The sequence below is a fragment of the Oryzias latipes genome, chromosome 11 (genome assembly GCF_053564925.1).
Source record: "Oryzias latipes strain Hd-rR chromosome 11, Olatipes_Hd-rR_3.1".
Taxonomy (NCBI): domain Eukaryota; kingdom Metazoa; phylum Chordata; class Actinopteri; order Beloniformes; family Adrianichthyidae; genus Oryzias; species Oryzias latipes.
Window position 1 is genome coordinate 21,877,710 of NC_136247.1, and position 21,193 is coordinate 21,898,902.

The 21,193-nt window shown below is 37.6% G+C and overlaps 1 protein-coding gene across 9 annotated transcripts in view; it reads left to right on the forward strand.

Annotated features, from left to right (window-relative positions):
• Positions 1-19,626, forward strand: part of csmd3b (CUB and Sushi multiple domains 3b) — a 478,594-nt gene extending 458,968 nt beyond the window's left edge. For all 9 annotated transcript variants that reach the window (XM_078954985.1, XM_078954986.1, XM_078954981.1 and 6 more), the window contains 9 exons: positions 5,425-5,498; positions 8,474-8,585; positions 8,673-8,852; positions 10,155-10,214; positions 12,120-12,278; positions 13,171-13,307; positions 13,854-13,941; positions 14,554-14,689; positions 15,244-19,626. In XM_078954985.1, the coding sequence (XP_078811111.1) occupies positions 5,425-5,498; positions 8,474-8,585; positions 8,673-8,852; positions 10,155-10,214; positions 12,120-12,278; positions 13,171-13,307; positions 13,854-13,941; positions 14,554-14,689; positions 15,244-15,403 (1,106 nt within the window). In that variant the 3' untranslated portion in view covers positions 15,404-19,626. The remainder of the gene's footprint in view (positions 1-5,424; positions 5,499-8,473; positions 8,586-8,672; positions 8,853-10,154; positions 10,215-12,119; positions 12,279-13,170; positions 13,308-13,853; positions 13,942-14,553; positions 14,690-15,243) is intronic.
• The last annotated feature ends 1,567 nt before the right edge of the window (positions 19,627-21,193 follow it).

The window sequence follows — 21,193 nt, forward strand, 5'->3', positions numbered from 1 at the left end:
TTGGTGAGAACTTTGCCCTGCTTGATATGTTTCCAGTTTTTGTGTGAGAAGAATCCTAAAATGACCTTATAAAACCAAATATTTAAGCTGGCATTGCATTTATGTCACGAGATGTCTTGTGATTGGAAAATTCGCTATGTGAGGTCGAATTCAACATGGATCCTCATTTTTTGAACTGCTCTTCTTATCGAGTCACTTTTGGCTGGAGCTCCGCCAAGTGTCCCTCAGGCACAAGTGTGTTCCTCACTTCAAAGTCTTCACTAAACCGAAAAACTGTGCTGGTTGGTCGAGAGGAGCTTCCTAACTTCTAAGTGAAAATTTTTAAGGGGTATATTAGTCAAATTAGAATCTTATATATCAAAGCATTGCATAACAAATTGCTTTGTTTGTCTTTTCTTCTATTTTTTCTTTGCTGTACATGTGTTTTGCTTGATAAACAGCGTGATTATCTCACAGAGTCTGACCTGCCTCTACAGCGCTTTGGCATTTGTTTGGAATGGTCTTACTGCACAACTCGTCATTTTTAAAAGAGACTGTTTTTTATTTACACTATTGGAAATGAGTTCCCCTCGAGTTCCCCTCTTTTATGGACTGCATTGGCTTTCAAAGAGCCTGACTTTCATGTAATCGTTTGAAGTGGCCTTGTGCAATAGTTTTCAAGACTTGCAGAAATTTGTTCAAAGCTTTTTTTGTCGTCCTTTTTTTCCTCTTCTTTTTACCTGAAGAATTTTCTGAGGGATGCTATTTTCTTTCTCTGATTGCTTGTTGAGCCACTAAACACTGACCTATGAAGGATTCAAGTATACAAAGGCAACCATTCTAAAGGAAGCTGTGCCCATGCACAATATTAAAAAATGTGTTCTGACACAAGGACTAGACCAAAAATGTTAAGTATGCAAGAAATTATTAGTTAGTGTTTTTCCAACATAGTTTGCCACTTTTTCTAATTTTCCCAAAAATAATTTCAACTTGCGTTGAATCCTGATCTTGGCCAGACATCTATGACCACTTTTGACCGAATCCTATCAATGATGTGTAAAAAAACAAATTTTCCCAATTTAGGACAATGACATAGAGCCTCCATTGAGGACAATTGATGAGTAAAACCGAAATGATCCTACAGCAAATAGAAACAGCAATAAACGCATCAAAAAGGTTTTAGTTTCACACTAAACCATACTGTGGGGCAAAAAATAATAATTTGGCAGTCACTGATTTTACAAGTTGTCCCACTTAGAAGATGAGAGAGGTCTGTAATGCCCCTTATGGATCTGACATGTGAAAGATAGAAAATGGAACCAGGAATTCACAGTGTGAGATTTTTTAAAAATGTATTTGTTTAATGGTGCAGAAAAAAGCTTATAAAAACAAATAAGAATTCTGGTCCTCACGGAACGGTTTCTTCTTCTCTAAGAAGCTCTACTATCCTCTACTCATTACCTGTGTTAATGACAACTGTTTGAACTGCTTATCTAAATAATAAAAACCTGTCCACATCCTTAAACAGTATGACATAACCTCTCCACTATGGCAAGGACCAATGAGCTGTTGAATGACACCAGGAACAAGATTGTAGACCTAAACAAGACTGAGATAAACCAATCTTCAATAAGCAAACGATTACTGGAAAAAATCTCTGACAATCTACCATTATCTGGGACTCTACACAAGATCTTACCTTGTGACGAAGAAACGATCTTGAGATTGGTGAGGAGACCTGAAGAGAGCCAGGATCGCATAGGTGACCAGTAATAACACACACCGTCATCATGACTTCAAATCCTACAGTGCTCAACAGGTCCCTCCTGTTTAAGACAGAACATGTCCAGGCCCGTCCAAAGTTTGCCAGAGACCATCTAGCTCACTTGTGTCAAACTCAAGGCCCAGGGGCCCGCCATTTCATTTTATGTGGCCAGCGAGAGCATAAACGTTTTTGATTTCTTAAATAAAAAAATAAAAAAATGGTGTTTGTTTATTCATATCTAGGGGGAATCAGAGTTGAAATATCAGATTGGGCAACTATACATTAGGACTTAAACACTGTCCATATAACCTAACCTGACAGAACCAAATGGAAAGGATTTATGCTAGAGTAACAAGCAAACCTATGTTCTCTATGCAACTGCAATTGTCAATTTAAAAAGTTACAATAAATAAATAATGAGTTATTTAACATTAAGGAGTAGCTATGTTTATTTTTCATTACATTTAGTTACATTTATAAGTTATATCTGGCCCTTTGAGGACAGCTGCTGTGCTGATGTGGCCCTCAGTGAAAATGAGTTTGACACCCCTGATCTAGATGCTATAGAAGAGGACTGAGAGATATGTGCTTAGAAGAGATTAAAAACACACTATTGGAGAAGTATGCTAAACTGAATACCAAGAACATCATACCCACTGTGAAACAAGTGAGTGGAAATATCAAGCTTTGGGCTACCTTTCTGCAAAAGGGACAGGATAAAAAATCGGTATTAAGGAAAGGATGAATGAGGCCATGTATGATGAAAGTTGGGACATAAACCTCCTTCCATCAGTGAGAGGATGAAACAGGTGAATCTTTTGTCATGACAATGACAAACCACCATGGCAATGGAGTCACCGCTACATAAAAGGCAATTTAAAGAGTTGCCAAACCAGTTTCCGGATGTGTTGCCAAGCGACAGCCCCAAAGCATGACAGCTTTTTAGAGATCTGCATGGCATAATTGGTCAAAATACCAGCAACAGTCTATTCAGACATGTATTTTTTACCTCAGTCATAGACAACCAGGGTTTAATACTTCATTTCTGCACCATTATACAACAAGGTATTTGAATAATGCGATTTTTGACCTTTTTTTCCCCACACTTCATCTGAAGTAGTTGAAGTATGCCTATGATGAACATTATATATGTATCAAGTGGGAGAACTTGAAGAATTGAAGACTACTAAAGTTTTTTGCTTTATAGTAGGCTGGTGCTAAGATTTTTGGAATTGACTGTAAAGAGCAAATGGCAGAAATACCTTGAGGCGGTTCTGTATGTGCATGGATGAATAGCATGCCATTTGATAACACAAATGAAATGGAATGAAAGAAAAAAAAACTGTAAAATGTGCTTTACATGTTTGAATCTGGTTGAATGACTTTCACAGCGTTTGTGTCTCGCCAGTTAGGCATCTGAGGACTCAGCAGCTGAAATGACAAAGGATTGTCACGCACAGCAAAAATGCTATGTCCACACTGTGCAGTGGAGTTCACTCACTGTCTATTTTCCCACGAACACAAAGCTCTCTACTATCCAGCATAAACAACGTTTTATGACAGACACTTGTTTACTGTTTCAATTTGTTCTACTTTTTCTAGAATGTGCAATTAAAAGAAAGAACAACAATACTCTGTGGATTATACTGAATTTTTCTGGAGAAAGCGTAGGCAGTTTAAAAGGAACGTAAAAGTACTGGCTGTTCACATTCGACTATGCAATTGATGATGCTACTCTTGGATCAAGGTTGATAAAAAATTTAAACAATCCTACTGGGTTATTTCAGTGTTTTATATATATAAAGTCATGAAGTTACCTTATCGCCATTATCATCCTGTCAGTCTGTATCTGGAAGTCCCAGTGGATCTTTGCTCTCTTTCACTAATATGATTTATATAAACTGAACGGAAAACGAACGAACTATGTTTGAGGTTCTTTTTGTGTCTGACATTGGGTCTGTCGAGAAAAATGAAGCATTAGAAGCTACATCCACAGTTAGGAGTCTGTTGCTAATTGCTCCACTCTTTCTGAAGTTTAGAAGGCAGAAAAATATTCTTTCTGCCATTGGAGTGCCGTGCTTAGTGCTGTGGAACTGCATTTGCAGTGATGTATGTATCAGAGGATGTTCAATTTGCTGGTCTGCATGTCAATCAAGTGACATACTTCTCTGGCTGATTGCAATTTTAAAAATAATATACACATATAATTTTGTTTATTTGTCTTTGACGGCCCACGATCTACCCACACCTCCATTGGTAGATCCTGATCGACATGTTGAGCACCTCTGATCTACATTATTTGTAATGCAAAAGAGCTTTACTAGCTTTACCTTACGTCTTTATGTCTCACTTTTCATGTCCAATGAAATAAAAAGACAGTCTATGTATACAGTACATGCATTTATCCGCATTCAAAACGTTCACATTCCACGTTGCAAGTCAGTTTGTTGGCTCTACATTCAAAACATATGGCCATTGAAGGCGCATTGAAAGCTAAACCAGTTTAACTTTGACCAATCAGGGACTTGGATTTGGTAGTGACTTATAGGTAACGTCCTTTTTATTTCACAGAATTATATGACAGCAAGTCTTTCATATATCAGGATAGAAAAAAAAGCCGGCAGCAAGATTTAGAGATTTGCACCGCTTTGACATTTCACATCAAGCCTCTTCATACTGTTGGTACATGCGCTAGGACCGGGTGGTGATAGTCCAGTGTGAGCTCCGTATGCTAAGAGCGCGTTCAACAACCGGCGTTCTTGAGGCCGGTGTGAACGTAGCATTACACTTTCTATCATAACAGTGATAGAATTTAAAAAGCAGTCTGTCTATGAAGGCTTGTAGGATTGATGAAAAGACTTGGTATGTAACAGCTGAGAAAGAGGAAGCCTCAGTGTAAGTTTCATCCCATTGCTCCATTTCAGGCTTAAATCTGAGACCAACACTGTTGCACTCACACACAAACACACACACACCCACAATGGGATTCACAGAGCTGCTTCAGTTTTTTATCCATGATCCAAATGAGCTCAGAATGCAGTGCAGTGCTGCCCGCATGTGTGTGAATGTGATTTATTAGTGCGTGATTGTGGCTGTATGTTAGTGTGTGATGTATATTACCATGTGACTGCAACAGAATGAATTCTGAGGTAAAGCAGCCTGCTCCTTAAATAAGACAGACGAGGTTAAAGGAGGGGGTGGGCAAAGAGAGGTGGTGGCATGAAGGGACAGATAGGGGGGAGCAAAAGGAGTGGGCACAAAGAGAGGCAAAAAAAAAGAAGAACACAGAAAGAAGGTTAGAAAAAAAAGAGTTGGGTAGATAGAAAGTTAGAGGAGGAGAGGTAAAGAGAAGTGAAGAGTGAATCTGTCATTTCGGAAGCTGTATTGAATCGAGCTCTGAGTAAGGATGTGCTCTACATGCTGATGACCCTACCGCACACTCACAGACACACACACACACACACACACACCTCTTGGAGCAGGCTGCTTCTTTTTCTGATACATCACTACTGCCCCCTGCTGTCCAGATTACACATATAAGTCACTGTTACCATGACAACATGGAGAAGAATTAGGAAAAAATCGCTTCTTATTTGTATCCCTGATAGATTTTGACTTTAATCACCTAACTTCTGTTTTCTTTTTTAATATTCTCTTTCTTTTTTCTTTTTTTTAATCAGAACCAACAAGAACAAGCTGTGAAAACCCAGGAACTCCACGCTATGGCTCCTTAAATCGGACATTTGGTTTCAAGGTAAGCATCTATTCTAAAGTTTAGTCTTAGTCAACTTTTCTTTTTAAATGAAGATAGAAAGTTATTGTAAGGAAACTTTTAAGAAAAGAACAATATTTTCTCCGTGATAGATAGATAGATAGATAGAGTCTGACCTCAAAAAATTTCAAATTCCTCAAAAAAGAAAAAAAAATCATGTATTTTTCTTTTAGTTGTATTTCAACCTTAACTTTAAGATTTGGTGCTGATATTAATTTTTTTTTTTTTTTTAAATATTCAGATGTAATTAGCAAACTTTTCTTTCTCCTTCGGCTTTTCCCATCAAGGGTCGCCACAGTGAAACAACCTCTCTTTTAAAGATGAATCGCATGGTTAACTTGGCAATGTTTTACGCCGGATGCCCTTCCTGACGCAACCCTCTCAATTTATCCGGGCTTGGGACCGGCACAGAAGCAGAGAAGGGAATAGTTGTAATTAGCAAACAATTGATCTAAAATCTTATGGAATTTAACTGTAAAACTCACTACATTAATTAATTAAGAGAAAATTCAAATTTTCTGGAAATAACATGTTTTTTAAATGCTTTGAACAAACAAATAATAAATTTTTTATTAAATATAGATTGAATCACTTATGATACGTTGGGTGGTTTAGGACGTTTTTGTTCACAAAAATGTGTGTTTGACTTTTGTGAGAAGGAAAAAAAGCACACCTTATTTAGCCACTGTCTCAGATTTGATGCATACATTCTTAACATGGTGTAACTCTGTTGTAAAAAATATTCCTCAATAAATTTTGCATAATTTCAATACACCAAGTACTCATTTGAAATAATAAAAACAATAGAAAAGTTATTCCCACCCTAAAGTTTTGAAAAAGTCATTTTGAAATGAGCAGGATAAGCCCCTCTACTGCCCCTAGTGGAATGATGATGAACTACGGGTCAGAAATCAAGTACGAAGTTGTGTCCAATTGGTTTTTAAGGAAAGTTTGGATCATGCAAATGAGATAGGGGTGTCAGAAATGTGTGCATCAAATAAGATACTAATGGTTATGTAAGGTAACAGCAAGACTAAGTAATAACAGCTCAGAAAACAATAATTAAGATAAACGTGACATAAACAGACTTATACTTTATTCAGTGTTTCCTATTCAATTCATGTTCCTATTCAAGTTATCAATGACTGTTTCATCCCCAAGAATCCAGAAGGCAAAATTAAAATCAAGTTAATGTGGATATTATGAAAGAAAAGAAAAAAAAACAAAAATTACAAGAAGAAGTTGCCTGAGAGACCACTCCAATGTTTGACTACAACAAATTTTATACTCCAGTTTTGCTTTTCTACATTCCTTTGTGTAAAATGTGAAAAAAGCTTTGCTTTTGAAGCGCTTTGTTCTCCGTGTCTGAAATATTTGGACAGCTCTGCTCCCCTAAAGAGATCTTCGGTTTGAGTTTCTTATTTTATTCAAAACAAATAACTGAGCATTTGGAAGGGTATTTGGCTCACAAACTAATTACAAAAGTGATTTAATGCAGCCCTCCTTTACTGAGGGACGTTTAACAGCCAGGCGTATTATGAGAGAAATTATAATACGCCCCACTGCTCCTTTTAAAAAGTACTTCTCAGGCATATTTCAGCATAATTTACCTTCATTTGGTAGTTAGGAATCAATGTTGCAGGCAGCTAAAGAGATAAGGAACAGAGGGAGGGGATATTGTGAAACAGCAGTCCCCAGCCTGTCACAAACTGGGTTTGCTTTGATAACCCTGTCAGGAGGAAAAGCCTAGGGCACTGAGGATAACTCATGCATTCAGTTTTATTTTATATTCACTTAAAAAAAAAACATTCTCTCATGAATAGGAACAAATTAAGTTATCCTCATCCTGAAAAAGAGGTTCAGCATTTTCCAGAGTACAAGTTGCATCGGAGTTTAAGTCACAGAAGCCAAAAAAATTGCATATTAAAGAAAAAAAACACTATGTATAAGTCGATCCGAAGCATTAGTGACACTTTTGGGAGAAAAGTGCAATACTTGTTAACAACTCTGCCATGATGTTACATTTACACCGAACGCAATTCATGCGTCAAATTATCCTCCGCTGCCTCTTTGTCAGTGTGTGTCAAACTTGAGGCTTCCTCCTCATCCAAAAATGTCTACATAAACTAGACGCTCTCATCACAACATCTCATCGTGTCGTAGAAGCTACCGTCGAGTTTTTAGCATTATTGCTACATTGACTGTAGATCTCATTTACAATGCACTGAAGACATGGATGATGTTGAGAGATGAGGTTTATTTTGAAGAGCTCTACAAAAGTGTTGGCAAACAGATCTCCATGTCTGGGTTCATGAGGTTATTTCTCCTTTTTTTTTTTTTTGAACCGCAATTGTTACCTTCTACTGCAGGAGCTTCATCTGAATGACGGTGCTATCAGCGGCAATACATCTGCATTGCTGTCAGTGGCAAATATTGATACACACAACAACAGTACCCTCTAGTTGTTCTTAGTGGAAAACAACCGTTAAAGGCTAAAATAATAGATTTCCATGGTTTCTATTTATGTTTGAAAAAAGTCTCACATAAGTCGCTCCTGAGTATAAGTCGCACAAAAAAAAAAAAACACGGCTCATATTGCGAAAAATTACGGTTAGTCGAAAAGGCTGGGAAATATGACAATAAAAATTTCCTGCTCTGCTGTTGTTGCATCTATACATCATAGCAGAGCATTTATGCACTTTTTTAATACATCTGTCCACTTCAAGGCCCCCTTCACTGTGCTTTAAAGTAATTAGAAGTAAGCATTTTGTTTGTAAAGTATTTTCTAGCACAACACTAATCCATTTTTTATAAGTACAGCCCCCCATAAGCTAAATTAGAGTTATCTATCATACTATTCCTCTGCCATCAACTTCCTTCGACGGTCTTTAGACTCTTTCAGCATTAGTCAGCAAACTCCTTTCATTGTGTGTGTGTACTTCTATCTCTTATTGTAGGTGGGGAGTATTGTGTCATTTCACTGCCAGCCCGGTCATTTAATTCAGGGATCTTCCTCCAGAACCTGCCAACCCGACCTTACATGGAGCGGAACTCAACCCGAATGCATACGTAGGAAACAATCTTTGAAGATCTTTATCCTTTTACTGTTGCCATCTACCCAACTCATGCAAAAATGTCTGCTTTTCTGAACTCTAGCTCATGCTTGTAAGCAGCCAGAGAGCCCACTCCATGTGGATGTGGTGGGGATGGATCTGCCTGGGTTTGGCTACACCCTGGTTTACAGCTGTCAGCATGGCTACTTCCTGGCAGGAGGCTCTGAACACAGGGTCTGCAAGAATGATGGCACTTGGACTGGAAAAATGCCTGTGTGTCGAGGTGGGTGACTCGCTTAATGTCAGCTTCCGCATGACAGGCATTTCCTTGATGGCCTAATTCTATTCACCTTTGCTGAAAGACCCACTCTGATAAAAAAAAAAAGTGTTTTTGGTATTTTTTACATTTCCTTGTGGCATTTTTATGATGATGGAGGACATATATAAGGAAAATTAAGTGAAAAATTGCACTTCTGGGTATTTCTTTATTCAAATTGTGGTGAATCAGGAGCAGATGAAAAAAATATATACTGGGCGGGCCAAAAGCCTCCTGCTCTGCTCCATTCTGATCCATTTGTAGACAACTAGATCCATGAACGTCTTCGTTTTCCTTGTCTGAACTGGTATCTGGCTCAAAACTGACTGGATAATATTTTTAACCATTTCTGTTTACCATTACCATTTCCGGTAATGTTAGAGTAGGGTTGTGGGGGGCCTAGAAAATGACACAGTTGTTTTGATTTTGGCTAAAAACAGCATAATCATTATTAAAAGACCACTGGGAACACTTTTACAATAGATCAAAAAATGATCAGAGTGGGAAGTTTGGATTTGTCCTGTTCAAAAGCCCAACTGACCCTCTAAATAAGATAAAACAATGGGATGGGTTAGAAAACTTCAGCCTTAGTTTTTTTTTTTTTTTTTCAGATCACTCCAACTTATTAGGTTGCTGCTAATTACCTGAGTTAAATGTGTTCAACCAGTCAGAACCATGAGTAGTCAACAACAACCTGGGCGAGTAAAGTTGGAAAACAAGCAGAGTTATGGCTCACAAGAACCAGAGCTGAACCTCTCTTATGTACAGGATAGCTAAAGGGAAAAAAAGTCCACATGCTGTTTTTTCAACCAATAAATCTTACTGTGTTAAGTGAGATTAGGGGCCCTCTCACAGCACACCATCTGTACCAAATCATGCGGATACTTAACTTTAGCTCCAGACCAGAAAACCAGACATTTTTCTGATCATCTACATAACTTTTCATTGTTTTAATACTACATTCTTCTCTTTCGGTTATGTTTATGATCAATAGAGGGCAGGTCATGACTTGTAATGTATTTTATTACAACATACATTATGACACATTTGGATCTCACTGTACAACCATACTGTTCTGGAGATCAGGCAAAAGTCTGTAGCTGTTATACTTCAATTATCCTTTAAAACTTGGGGTCATTTGGTACTTAGTGTGTATAGAACAAAAATTTTCTTTTTTTTATATTAGCAGAAAATCTTTTAAGTTAGAAAAAGTTTTGACATGGAATTTTATTTCTCCTCCATGTTTCTCCATATGTTCTTTGAATGCAGCTGGAGAGAAGAAAAAACCTGTGAAACCGGTAATAGGAACACCCAGCCCCAAACTAAATGGTCAGTATTATTTCACAATTCCACCCGAAGCTGGTATAGCCGTCTTTTTTTATCACTTTAACAACAGCTATTGTTCTTTCTGCTGATTTTTTTCCTGTATTAAATCTTAAATACCATTTTCCTGTGCTTAAATTGAACAGAAACATGAATCATATCATCCCAAAATGTTATTAGTTTTTTTTAGTGTCACAATTCTGTGTATGTGAAACCTTTCTGTTTCGTAACAAACTGCTGAGCAAAAACTAGTTCTAGCTGGTAGACTGAAGACAAGCTTGAGACAGGCCAAGAAAATAATTGGCCAGAAATAGAAGTCCCATCCAGGATGCACACCGAGCTGCAAGAGAACAAAAGCACATGGGCAAACCCAGTCCAACCTGAGAGAGTTCAGAACAGACATTTGAAAGACAGGCACACGAGAGAAAGAGGAATCTTGTCGAGGCTTTTGATAGACCTCAGAGCGGAATACAGTAGTTTCTAAGATCAACAATCAGTCATCAGGTCAGGAAGATAGACATCCACCTATGTAGAACTTTTGACATGACATGGTCTACTTTTACTGTCTGCAGAAAAATATCTGTCCTCCTAAAAGGATCTACCATTCAGATATAGCAGAAACAACTCCACACATTTCACCCTTTAACACCTAAGATGTCACCCGCTACACCTAAATAACACAAGCTCTTTCAACTACTGTAAACTGCAATTAATGGATTTTCAACAAAACAAAGTGGCATTGCATATCGCACAAAGCTGATTTTCTCCATGACAAAAAATTGATGATGTTACCTTGATTGTGTAAGCATTTCACTCTTGTACCGTGTTGCATTTCAGTGCAAATCTGCTTTACTCCGCTTCGTGCTACGCACACACGATAGCGTGTTCAAGATCATGCTTTTGGAATACAGTGTTTACACTGGACTATTGCTATCTGATCCTATCACATGTACCTACGATTGTAAGAAGCTTGGTGCAAAATGTTGTAGCGGTACAAATCTTGCTTCAGCCTTTTTCTTTCATAACTCTATTTTGAAATATGGTATTATAGAATTCTGGACGAGCACAAACCGCAATTATTAATTTCTCCTTAATGATCACTTTTCAAGCAGTTTGCATTCCCGTGGTTTAACTTTCAGCGCGCGTTCAATGGCCACGCGATTCGTACGTAGAGCAGGAAAACAAACTTTAAAACACGTGTAACAATGCGTGAAGGTAAGAGCTTTTAATGCAGAAACTTGAAACGTGCATTTACATTAAGTGGTGGTCATTTGAACATGCGTTGCGGAGGGTGGTGTGAAACTAGCATCCGATTTTTTGTTTTTTTTATTTCGTTACTTGCGTAAGTGGGTGAAAAGTTATGGTAGTTCAAAGAATGTCGATACTGGAGCCAAAGCTCCGGTGTTAAAGGGTTAACTACAGTGCTCAAGCATATTGGAGAATTCTATATGACATTGAGTAGCCATACCAATCAGCAATGAGCAAAGGTTATGATCAATACATGTGGACATTATGTGGGATTATGCAAACAAGGAACAGATGACAACCCAATAGTTCAATGAAACTACACTTGCAGGCGATGAAATGTCTAATTCATGGTACCTTCTCTCAGTAAAATCAATCCCTCTTGATCTGGCCCACAAAGATCCCAAACTGGAGCAGACAGCAACCTGTCCATAATGTACCCCGCCTTCGCCCAACAGTAGCAAAGACAGGCTGTGGCAACCCTGTGACTCAGAAAAGGGATATAGTGAGTTAAGAATAGGGATGGACGGACTTTTTTATTGGCAGGGAAAACTGGAAAGATGATAAAGACTTTTAAGGATAAAGTTATTTACAGGCAGGAGGTTTTTTGTTGTTTTTTTTAAATATCCTCAAGCTAAATCTTAATATATATTCTTTACCCTGCAGTTCCAGATGATGTCTTTGCTCCAAACTACATATGGAAGGGTTCTTATAATTACCGTGGGAGGAAGCAGCCAATGACTCTGAGCATCACAAGCTTCAACTCCACAACTGGCCGAGTCAACGTCACTCTCAGCAACGGCAACATGGAGCTTCTCCTGTCAGGCATGTGACTCAGCACTCCTACATTCTGCAATGCCTTACTGCATGTGAACAGGAACATAGTAGTAGTACTAAGATGCATGACTAAAACATAACGCCATGGTCATTTATCATGTTTACGGTTCAGTACTACAGGATATTGTAGTAAAATGTTGATACCCACTGTGAAAACAAGCAATTTCTTTTTATGTTAGTATTGAGCTCCAGCTATAAACACCGTTACATGCTGTGCTGCTTCTTAATGCGCACGTTTGACACGGACATACAAACCTCATGGGGTCCCTGACTGCATCAGTAGGGGTTACAAACAGTTTTAAACCTTGACTCCAGTGGAAGCCAGAACCAGTTCCTGAAGTAGCAGAGAGCACAAAAATCGAAAGGCACAACCACACTACTATTACTCCATTGACATGTTTCATGTAGCTTAAAAGAGCAGGTTTAGATCAATAACAGCTAAAGCTGAACCAGCAGATCAACACAAAAGCCAGAGCTTAAAAAGTGCAATGTTTCCTTTTTGAAGATGTCAAGTTTCCTTTAACCCTGGTTCACGCTGAAAGCAGTGCTTAAGGAAGAGTAAATATCCCTTTGTCCACATGTTTTTTGTACTTAAAACTACACAGCTTGAGACCTAAATTGCTGAGATGCTTTAGTTTAGATACTTGAGAAAGATAAGCTGTTAAAGACATATACATCCTATGAGCGGTAAGTTATAAAGCAAGTATACACCTTTCGCCATTAAAAAGTTTCAAACTAAAACCAGTTAAGTATGTATATCATAAGGTGGTGTGTTGTACAAAAAGTACAAAGAAAGTAGAAAAAACTGCAAATTTCTTTGGTGAGACAGCTCAAAAGTATCTTGTTATATCATAAACAGAGTATTAAATTGTCTTTTTAGGGGTGTATAAAGCTTCTGAGGCCAGACTGTTGCTGCTGATGTACCAAGTCAACTATGTGAACCAGGGAAGTCAACTGAAAGAATCAACCATCTCACCAGCCAAGATTATAGATGACTCCTGGACCATGGATGGATTTGTAAGTTTTTGTTGCATAAAACTACAGTAAAGTCAAACAAACTAAGAGGCAATCCAGAGAAATCCTCTAAATGCTGTCATGTCATGTTTTTCTCTTCCACTATTCAAGTCTATGATATAGACCCAAAGAAAAGAGTGTTGTACCTTATCTTATATGTAACCTTTTGCTTAGTTTTTATTTTTTATTTTTTTTGAGTACCAGTCAGGTTTTGACAAAACCTTTTCCTACTCTTTTAACTGACAACTCTGCAAAAATAATTTCAAAATATTGTTCAAATTGTTAAAATATTATATATTGATACTTTGGCTTTGAGTTACCATTCTTGCAAAGTACTTCTAAGCTATGAGTACCTGTCGAGCGTTTCTGTCGAGCATTTCAAACGGTTCTGCTTATTCCAAGCATTTCATGGCATTGTTAACCTTGTGTTGATTCTGTTTATGACAAATAAAGCTTGTTTTACTCTTCATTAATTCATTGTAAGCATTCAAGAATATGACTTTACCATACCGTTGGATCTCCCTTTACCTTACTGTTCTTTCTCCAAAGGTATCAGCAGAGCCTGATGGTTTGAGTTATGTGTTCCAAGGTTTCATTCAGGGAAAAGACTATGGACAGTTTGGTCTACAAAGACTTGGTAATTCTCTCTTTCCCATCATGTGTTGAGCTTTGGTGGACATAGTAAGAGACATTTTGGCTTAGGTAGCCTCAATAACTGTTAAAAAAAACTTCTACTCACTTTTTACACTAAATGTTTTGTTGCTGCACAACCATCCAACCCAAGCTGCTATACAGTTACTGCGTTGTATGGGTGTAACGTTTCATTTGAACAACGATTTGGTTCATATCATAACTTGGGGTTGACGATACGATTCATAGACGATATCAGTTCATTTTGAACGATTTGATTCACTGAACTAAAATCAATCCAGGGCATCTTTAGCCAAAGATTCAACCTGCGTGGTAGTAAAATAACCCTACAGTGCCTTAATCCAAATGGTATTTACCAATATCAGTTATCTTTATGCCATTTTGAAACATCTTTAAAATGGTATAGGGTTGATTCAATAAACAAGTCGCCTCAGACATATCGATCTGGTTGGATCGTAAGAATATAAATCAATGTATTGATTATGTTGCTTAGTTGTTGCACCACTACTGGATTCCATTATTATGTGTTAAGGAAAATGTCTGTTTCCTTGAAGCAAATAGAGACTTAACACTGAACAAATACATGTGTCCATTACAGGTCTGAATATGTCTGAGAGTCAAAACATGCCACCCCCCCAGCTTGGAACCAACAGCAGCTCTGTGGCCATTGCCATTTTGGTGCCTTTCTTTGCTCTAATTTTTACCGGCTTTGGCTTCTATCTCTACAAACAAAGGTACGTGCTAAAAATACCTCTGTCCTTTTTCCAGAGCTTTAGCATACGAATGTGTGCGTCTCAGTGCACCTTCACTTCTTCCCTGTGTTTTTTCCACGGTTATTCCAAGAGGATTACTGTCATTTCAAGAGGATGTCTAATTTGTGAAAACACTAGCTGCTTCTGTGGTTTGACTCTTGTAGTGCTAAGAGACTTTTAAGCCACCATTTTTCTGCACACTGCAATGCAAAGTAGTCCTTGTTTAGATGGCGGTAAATTGGATTCTTCTGAGACAAGGTTTTAAGCAGAAATGAGTGGTGTTTGCATTGTTAACAGATGCTGATAACGCCTGTTCTGCTGCTAATATGGAACAGAAAAGACATACTGAAAGAATTAGTTTTGGACGGGCTGTTTGTTCTTTCTCTAATCCTTCTCAAATCCTGTTTATTATGCCCATACACTTTGCATGCATTCACTTTTGTCCACCAACCGCTTAATTATGTAAATATTATTAGGCAATTAAAAATACGAAGACGTAATACTTTCTCTGTGATCTCTTTTTTTCTTCTTCACAGAACGACACCAAAAACACAGTACACCGGCTGTTCGGTCCATGAAAACAACAATGGACAGGCAGCCTTCGAGAACCCCATGTACAACACCAATGCTAAAGCGGTGGAGGGGAAAGCTGTCAGATTTGATCCAAATCTCAACACTGTGTGCACCATGGTCTGAGGATGGGTTATCCATACCAGAATTCCATAACACAGTTACCTTTTGGGACCACGACTGGTACAGGGCCGTGAAGAGGAAACCGGTGACTCAAACTCCAACATTACCAACAGTGCGGTCTCAGTGCCAAAGACCTCCTCTTTTGGTTCAGGAAATCCTTCTGCAGAGAAAGGAACTATCCAGCTGAAACCAAAAGCCAGCGTTGATTCCCCCTAAAAAAGCAGCACTTTGATTTGACAATTGAAAGTAGAGGATCGCTCCAGGGAAAAGTTGGAAAGAACAACAGTTAGGGTGTCAAACTGAGAAAACATCTTTGCTCTGTGACCGAACAATAACACTGCAAACTAATAGCCACGTTCTGTGAGATGGAGAACCTAATGAAGATTTTTGTACTTTAGGTTCTTCTTGTCTTTAGAAGAGCACAAATGGTGGGCGCGGCAGTGAATACGCAACATGGAATGCACAGAGTTCAATTGTTTATAGCAAATTTTCCCACAAAGGCTTAGATTTTCCCCCCCCCCAAGGAGACTGCAATTCCCAGCAGTCACAGAATGAGGAAGTCTAAAATGAAGATGTCATGCAAGACACTGTGAATCAAAAAAAACTTTTATCCAGTTTAAAAACGGAAAGTTAGCAAAACTCTGGTTTACTTGCTATCCATAACGACTATGGTATATAGCATCATAGCAACAAGGCAGGACATTGCCCTGTCTCCATGGCAACCACAGATGGAATTTACTAGTCTCTAGTCTTTCTATACTTCAATTGAATCTAAGGAGGCTAATGCTAGCAGATAGTGGTAAAAGTTGATTTGAAAAGAGACTAAATCCTAAACTGGGGATCTCTGGAGATGCAGCTCTAATCCCAACTGAGCTGGGATTAGAGCAAAGCAAAACTACAAGGATTCTAAAAGGAAGCTGGAGACTGAGTCATCTGACGGATAAACTGCCCATCCAGTGGTAAAGACGGGAGGCTAACAAGACGGAGACATCCCTCGACTGAACTACAAACAGAAATGAGGAGGGTCAGGAAAGAACTTGAATCCGTCAAACCTAAGGTTGTCCTTCCGACGGGTCAGCTGTTCATCGTCTTAATGAATCAGATCTGAGCAAATATGGCCTGGAGGACAGATGTTCCAGACTTTAAAGAATGAGGACAGATGGACTAAAGACGAGTAAAAGACTGTGAAACAGAAAACTCTGGCACTAAAGCACATTCTAGAGTGGCCCGAGCTCTCAACACATGGAGAGGTGGGCCAAAGCTGGGATCAAAACGTTGTTGAGAAAGAACGTATGGGTTCAAACATTTAGAAGATGATGACAAAAACCATTTCTTCTTCTAAAAAAAAAAAAGCAGGTATTCATGTTGATAAACGTCGAAGAGGACAGTGTCTACTGGATGACAAACAGGGTTGTTGCCCTCTAAAGGTGGACGAAGTTCCACTGTGATTCTGCACTCTGAGAGTGCTTATCTTCTTTCTTTCTTACTGCTGCAGAATCTTCTGATCTGTAAATCTATTGCATATATATTCGGGAGCATTCATCATACCTATATTTTTGTGCTATATATTGATCACAAGGGAGGGGCTGAAGGGGGAAAACAGATTTTAGCAGAGTTTTTAGAAAAACAAAAACAAAAGAAAATATCAATTTAAAACTCATCACAACTTTGTGCTTTTCAGAGAAGTCACAAGTAATTGGTTGATTTTGATTTCATTGTATGACCTGGAGTTCATCCCACTATTTCCATTTTGAATGAAGCAATTATGAGTGTTAATTATATTGATGTAGTTATTACAGTTGAGATGCAAGGTTTGCCAGTGACAGTCAGGCTCCCTGAGCTGAATGTTTGTCTCATATTTATCCCAGATGGCAGATCTCTCAAACCCTAAATTAGTAGTGTGCTTTGTTCCTTTGGTTGCTGTCTTTCATTTCTTTCACTGGGAGTTAAAGTCATCCATTACGGCATCACTGTGACACAGTCATACATTCAACCATCTGCTGTAGTAACAGCAGTGTTTTCCAAGCCAGTGCGGATTGTGAAATCCGGGCACAGACGATTACACATCACACTCCGCGTTAATGTTGCATTTTATCGACGGTTCAAAGATGTCAGCAAACCATAGCGGCACAGAAACACCGCCTGATTACGGATGAATGGAGGCTCAATCTCATCATCACGGGGTTAAAGTAACATTAATTACAGTAACGGTACGAACTGCTGGTGAGGTGTGTGCTTTGTAGCCCATTGACGATTGTGTTGTCATTGTGTTGATTTAATGTTTGTGTTTTCAGGAGCATGTCTTTTTCAGGGACAGAAGGGAAAGTTCTTATCTAAAATGTTATCTATACGATTAGATGTTTCCATAGGAACTGATGTTAAAAGGAACCTCTGAACCTGTGGCCAGAAGGATAAACAAGGTGAAGTAAACTTGCTTTCATAAAATACTTGAGTTTGAAAAGATTTAGGGAAACAATTGGTTACACAAATTGGTTTACAATTGGTTACATATATATACATATATATATATGTGTGTGTGTGTCCTCGTGTTCAAAACAGGAAATACCTGCTGGTTCCAAAAACCCAGAAAATTCTCATTGACTTCTATTGAGACATAAACAGCTATATTAGTCAGAATAACCATTCTTATTCTGCTACCCTTTTATAACATATTCTTGCTAATCCTGATAATTTTTACGGTAGGTTTTTTTAAGGTTTTAGGTTAATCAAGTTATAAACTGAGCAATCAATAAGATGCCTTGATAAAAGTATGTGATCTCACCAGCTCTTATACAGTCAACGGTTGTAAAGCCAAAAGAAAAAAAACATTTTTTTCTTCAAATTTTTTTTTCTTCTTGGAGTGGCAACCAAGTGCAAAATTGATGGAGAAAATTATCAAAGAAAGGTTGGTGCAAAGGCTACTGTAAAATATTTATAACATAAATCGGCATAAAAAAGTTACATAAAGGCTAAAAGGAGAAAGCAGTTCCATCATCTCAATTAGGAAAGCCTAATTGAAATCCAAATCACCCAAAAAAGTGTGGTTTTTAAATCTTTCACTAAATCGATCAAATAAAACACACAAAACATCACTGCACACAGTCAAAGGAGGAAATGCATACATCCATTACACAGTGCACTTCCATAAATATCAGCTTGCTCAAAGTACATAAGTTTTAATGAGTGCACATTGATTATCCATCTGGCCCTCGGGTTTTATTTTGCATTACATCCAGTTTTTATTTCCCTGTGCTCCGAAGAGCCGCTGAGCCTCACAAGTTCCAGTGTTTACTCCTTTTGTAAATTAGAGCAGTATTCAAAAAGCTAGGATAGATAACTGAGGGCTGTTTTTGAGAAAAATCTAGAAATTTCAACAATCAATTAACAAATATGTGGAAAAAAGGTGGATATATCTAAGACATTTGGGAAGGGCATTTGGAAAAGAAACCCTAATGCTACCTGAGATTAAACAGACATAAATGCAAAGCTGTGGCATAAAAAAGTAAACAGAGAAAAAAAAAAGTTTTTTTTTTCTTTTCTTAAATTGGGCTTTGTGGTCAGTATGTAGGGTCTTAGAATGTAGCATTATTTACATTGATATAAAATGCTGCCCACATACAGTAACAGTAACACTGAACAGCCACTTACATGCTTTGTAACTATATTACTTAGCAACAGTGGGCCAAGGGTCCTAAAGCCTTGAGTCCTTTTTTTTTAGGACTAGCCTTGTAGTGACCATGGGCTGCTACTAAGTGGCCCAAAATGTCTTTTTAGATGATTGCTGGCTTCTACGATGGAGTTTTAGGGCCACCGTAAATAAAAACATACATGCGGTCTATAAGAATAAAGTCATGAAGTATGAGAAAAAAGTCATAAAACATTGAGAGAAAAAAATGTAGTTTTATGAGAAAAAAGGTGTAAAATTATGGGGAGAGAATGATTTTTTTTTGTTTAAAGTCATAAAATTTTGAGAAAAAGGTTTTAATATTACAGGAATAAAATCATAAAATCAAAAAATTCACAAGAATAAAGTTGTTAAATTCTAAGAAAAAATTGAAATTTTACTTGGATAAACTCTTAAATGGGAAATGAGTAAAAGAGTAGAATTAAGTCAAGAGATTGTAAGAAAAGTCTCTATCTAAGAATGAAACAGTACAATTATGAGAAAAAAGTTGTAATTTTATGAAAAATAAAATCATAGAAGTATTTAAAAAAAGTACAACATTTACAAGAATAAAGAAGATAAATTATGAGAAAAAAAGTGTAATTTTATGTAGATAAAGTCTTAAAATTATTTATAAAAAGGTTGCTAGTTTATGAAAGTAAAATTATAAGAAAAAAGTTGTAATTGTACAAAAAATAAAATCACAAAAGTATATGAAAGAAGGAAAATATTTACGAGAATAAAGTAATGAAATCATGATACATAAATTTGTAATTTTACTTGGCTATAGCCTTAAAATTATGTGAAAAAAGTTTTAATTCTATGAGAATAAAGTTTAACAATTATGAAAAATTTATAATTTCACGAAAAATAAAGTAATAAAATTAAGAGACAAAAGTTGTCATTTAACAAAAACGAAATCATAGAAGTATAAAAAAAAGTTGTTATTGTTATTTTTCGTGAGCCGATCGTTTTCAAAAATAAAGTTATTGATGTCAGCCTCCATCCACATTATGTGCCAACTGAATCCATCAATGGATCCATTCACGGCAATGCCATGAGGCTGCATCTCCAAAGTCTGTCCTGTCGGCCAAATGCGAGCCGCGTTTGAATTCCCACCAAGCCGCAGGCTCCTTTTATAAAATTAATATGCGGCCCCAACATTTTATAAAAGCTATGTATAGGATTTGACTGTGGTTGGCTAAATTACATTTTAAGCCGTTGTAGGCATGTGCCAACACTGTCATCTGACCCCTCTGTGACATTTCCTAGCTGATTTCTAATAATGTCAACTAGAAACAAAAAAAGAAAAGTTGATAGTGAGAGATAACGTTTCCAGGACAACTGAATTTTTTTAAGTAAAATACGAAACAACTGTGTCAGCTTAACAGGCTAAGGGACTGTCGCTTCTTTCAATGAGGTCAATACCAAAAGACATACGAGAAAAAAAATGGACAAATCGAATGTCATTTTGGTAAAAACATATTTATTAGTTTTCTATGTGAAGTAGTTATGAGCACACCATTGCAATCAAATCTGGCTCTCTTTGCAGAAAGTTTGGAAACCCCTGCCATGAGGTTTTCATCTGTCATAATGCATTTGGACCACCGCAGCTATACTGCCGATAGCATGAGCTGCAGAAAATCAACTCCTCGTAGGTCAATAATCTATATCACCAACTCAGTGGGTCTTGGTCTGAATTGCCTGTTGATGTAACCGGCGATATCCCTGCAGTTGGCGAATCATTTCTCCCAAATCTGTGTGATATTATGTTTTTGAGTCAACGCAACAAGATGCACTGCAGATGGACCAGTGGCAATCAGCCTTAAATATTTCCTTATATGTGAAACCAATGCCCAACCAGCATCTGTCATACTGAAAAACAATATCGGTTCTTTGTTGTTGCTGCTAATTTTCTTAGTAAACTGTGTTTTGCCTCACAAAATGAAAATGTTCAAATTCTGAAATAGTAATTTTATTCTTGTAAAATATTGACTTTATTCTGATATATTTATTTATTGCATGTCATGGTGGCCCTAATACTCCGTGGTAGGTGTGAGAGCATCTGTAGCTGTGGGTTTCTTTGCTTGGCTGCACTGTGACCACCGGTCCATGTTCCATTAAGGTGA